Genomic DNA, 3883 nt, shown 5'->3' with positions numbered 1-3883 from the left:
CCAGGAAAGGCTGAATTTTGTACAGCTTATTGTAATCTTCAGAATCTCTTGGGGGGGGCACGGGTGTTGTCGGCAAAGTGCAAGTACTGCAAGATTTGCAGGAAACGTGTCCTGGACATCACAGATGGGAAGAAAGGAGAACTTAGGATGGGATCAGTGCTCCAGTAAGAATTAAGACTTGGTTTAGTTACCAGCCCCATATTTAGATAAAGACTAATCCAAGCCTTCATTTCATCTTCTGTTACTGGATACCATGCAGAGCTTTCTGCTGGCCCTCTCTTCTGCTCTGCATACAAATTAGTTTGACTAACTAACAACTGCCATACCTCTTGTGTAAAAAAGAGCTCAAAGAAATCCAAACATTTCAGGTTTCTTGTGTTGACATTTACCGGTATTCCTGGTTCTTCACTGAAGTCAATATCTACTCTGCGTTCGACCGTTCTTGACCATTCTTCAGGAAATTGCACTTCAGTCTCAGTGTTTTCGTCCTCTGCGGACTCTTCACTAGAATCCTCTGAGCTTGATTCAGATGCACCAGAGTAAAATTCCTGATCAGAGGCTCGGTGCTCGTTTAAATTAGCAAGTGGGAAGTCTTCTTCGTCGATAAATTGAATTTCAACATCGTTTTGAACGCTAAAATCTAGTGTAGCATCATCTCGAAGAGCCGCCATTTTTAAATCACCTCGCTCAAAACGTTTAACTAAAAGAAAACTCGCAAAATTCGCTAAAAACCCGCTCGATTGAAGAAATTTTCGAAAAAACTGAAGAACTACGTTGTGTAGTCTGAACCAAAATGTAGCATTAGTTTCCAGCCCCTAAAATCCCTCTTTCAAGGACGCCCGAATGGGGCCTGTATTTAAGTGGCCACATATGGCCACTTGGTACGCAAAGGGTTAAGTCATTGAAGTTTCAGTTTCTGATGAGGAAGTTTGCCATATTGGACTCTCGCATGACTCGTAGATGTCATTTTTATCGAAAGTGATTTAGTCTCAAACGTCATTAAGATGTCAGCAACCTTACAATCTACCAGCAATCGCTCGCAAAACGAAAGTTTGAAAGAAATGTTTCAGCCACACGAAGCACTCGATCATCCATGTGATTTGACTTTGTTGGTGGAAGACGGAAAAGAATTCAAAGCTCATAAAGATGTTTTGTCGAAGGCCAGTCCCTTTTTTGAAAAGCTGCTGAACAGCGACATGAAAGAGGCTAAAGAGGGAATAATTCGGTTGGAGATGAGTAACGAGTTAGTGATGTCTGCTGTACTGGAGTTTATTTACACTGGTAGCGTTCAAACATTAGCCCCTCGAGAGATGGCCGAAAATCTTGTCTTTATGGCTGATTACTTGTTTCTTCCGAAATTAAAAGCTCTTGCCATGCGAGTTGTAGAAAACTTAGAGGCCATGAATGCTTCAAACTGTATTTCAATCTACCATTTTGCAGAATTGTATCGATGCGACGAAATTCTGTCCAGGACCAGACAGTTTATCCTAGCAAATTTCACATCCGTAGCCAAAACAAACGAGTTTTTTAATTTGTCCAACGAGGAAGTTGAGATGTGGATTTCCAGTGACGAAATAGATGTGACCACCGAGGAAAATGTGTTTGAGATCATTTTAGCATGGATTGATCGAGATAAAAACGAACGAAAGAAATATTTCGCTGATTTATTTCGTCAAGTTCGACTTGTTTATGTATCACGCGACTTCCTATGCGGTGTCATTGCGACCAATTACCATGTGAAAGTTAATGACGGATGTTTGGATCTTGTGAAGGGCGCTCTGAAGGCAATTGACTCAAACAACTTCGACGATTTATCTACCCCACCAAGGAAGGCCCCGACCATTGTGGTGTGCAGTGAGGAACACGTTCTTTGTTATTTCCCTCGCGAAGACAGATGGTGCAATGTAGGAGACAGTTTAGGTTCACATCACCGAACTCAGATAGCCTCTATTTGTCATAACGAACTGTATTCTTTTTCTCCATCAAATTCAGAGGTCCCTATGTCACAAATGCACCGCTATGATTTGTTTTCTAACACTTGGACGCCATTACCGTACTATGAAGAAGGAGCTATGAAGCAGATAGTTGTCAGAAATGGTTGTGAAATTTATGGTGTGGTAACTAAATACAGGTGCCCTGAGTGCAACAGAAGACTGACTGGTTTCTGTCCGTGTCTCCTTTCATTATACGGCCAGGAACATTATTCATGCTTCAAATGCAAAGGACGACTTTCACATGCAGTCTGCCAGACTTGCCTTGAAGGCGAATTCGACGTTTCTATGATTTCGAGGTACGCACCGGATTCAAACGTTTGGCAAGACATTACATCTTTTGATTCGGGTTTAAGGGAAAGAGTTTGCCTTGTAGCCAGTGATAATTTTATTTATTTCATTGGCGGTGGAGTACGCGGAGAAATGAACAAATACCTGAGCGATGTTGACAGGTATGACCTTAACCAAAACACTTGGGAGAAAGTAGCTGACATGCAAGAGGAGAGAATGCTGCCTTGTGGTGCTGCAGCACATGGAAAAATTTTCATTGCTGGTGGAAACAAAGGGGCGCCTGCTGACACTTGTGAAGTGTACAACGAACGATCGAACGAGTGGGAGATTATATGGGGCCTGGTCACTAGGAGGAACCAGTTCCGCCGTATGGTGTATTGCGATGGCAACCTATACTTATTGGGTGGTTGCTATGGCGGCGACTCTGAAGGAGCAATAGTTGAGCGCTATGATTATGATAACGACGAGTGGATCAAAACCACCACAATACCTTTCCAACAGAATGAGAATGAAGAACTTGGCTTTGCAAGTGCCTGTTCAATGGAAATTTCTAAAAATAATCTCAGCTACACTGTCTTGGATTCAGCGTCAATTGGTGTGACAGAGCATTTGACAAAAAAGACAACTCGCGCTAATCAAGTGGCGAAGACTTCTCATTAGATGACTGTAATAGTAACATCGCTGTTAAGTTTTCATTGTAGCGTTTATTAAGTGCGCGAGACGCGAAATTTCACGAATGATTAACTCATAACCAAGCGTTATGTGTATTTTGTGGACGACAAGGCCTAGAGACTCATGTTGTGAACAGCTCTCGTCCGTTTCGTTTGCGAACAAACAGCGTTTCCATGAATGTATACTCAATTCTTCTACTACGCTGTACTTTTAATATTTTAGTCTTAATTTGGCTTGGAAACCTTCATGGTACTTAAACCAGATTGTTTAGAATTTTATCATTGTTTTTAATATCAGTGCAGTACGGCTGAACCCACCTTATGAGTGCTCACAGGTGACACGATCCACTTTCTATAGACGCCAACAAAATTTCACTCCATCATTTTCGCCATTCAGGAAACCACTCCCCCATCTCAAGAGAACCATATTTTAGTGACTCGTTGCCATGGTGTTCAAATTCAAGGAGTCCTTCTGAAAGTGGGAAAAAATTCCTAGCTCTCTGAAATATCTGATGATGGTTTGTTGGTAGCTTCATTGGTTCGTTCTTTTTTTTTCCGATCGTTCTTTCGATTCGTTCGTTCGTTGGTTTGTCGATGGGTGGGCTCTTTGTTTTGTTGGCTGGTTGTTTCGTTCTTTTGCTTCGTTCGTTGGTTCGTTCATTCTTTCGTTTGGTCGGTCGGTCGGACATTCGTTCGTTTGTTCGTTTAGTTGGTTTATCGTTCGCTCGCACGATTATTCTTTCCTTCGCTTGCTCGTCTATTGGTACAGTTTATTACACCCTCAGTCTGATTTTTACAAAAGTTTTGTTTAGTTAGATTTACTGACAAGCACAGGCCTTTTGCTTTGGATTGTTGCCGATATTTATGACGCCTTTAATTAATCTAATTTTTACAAGCTTATGAAGTTTTTCTATAATTAAATTAAATGAA

The 3883-nt window shown here is 41.5% G+C and overlaps 1 protein-coding gene across 1 annotated transcript; it reads left to right on the top strand.

Moving 5' to 3' along the window:
* The first annotated feature begins 779 nt into the window (after nt 1-779).
* On the top strand, nt 780-3883 carry LOC145489597 (kelch-like protein 40). The gene has a single exon (XM_081468589.1). It carries the CDS (start codon nt 1005-1007, stop codon nt 2940-2942), a length of 1938 nt encoding a protein of 645 aa, XP_081324715.1. The 5' UTR covers nt 780-1004; the 3' UTR covers nt 2943-3883.

The sequence above is a fragment of the Orbicella franksi genome, chromosome 6, assembly GCF_964199315.1.
Source record: "Orbicella franksi chromosome 6, jaOrbFran1.1, whole genome shotgun sequence".
Taxonomy (NCBI): Eukaryota; Metazoa; Cnidaria; class Anthozoa; order Scleractinia; family Merulinidae; genus Orbicella; species Orbicella franksi.
The sequence above is the reverse complement of the archived record's forward strand: the minus strand, read 5'-3'. Positions and strand labels throughout refer to the sequence as shown.

Coding starts and splice junctions, on each gene's coding strand:
- LOC145489597 (XM_081468589.1), top strand. CDS start 1,005: ATGTCAGCAACCTTACAATCTACCAGCAATCGCTCGCAAAACGAAAGT.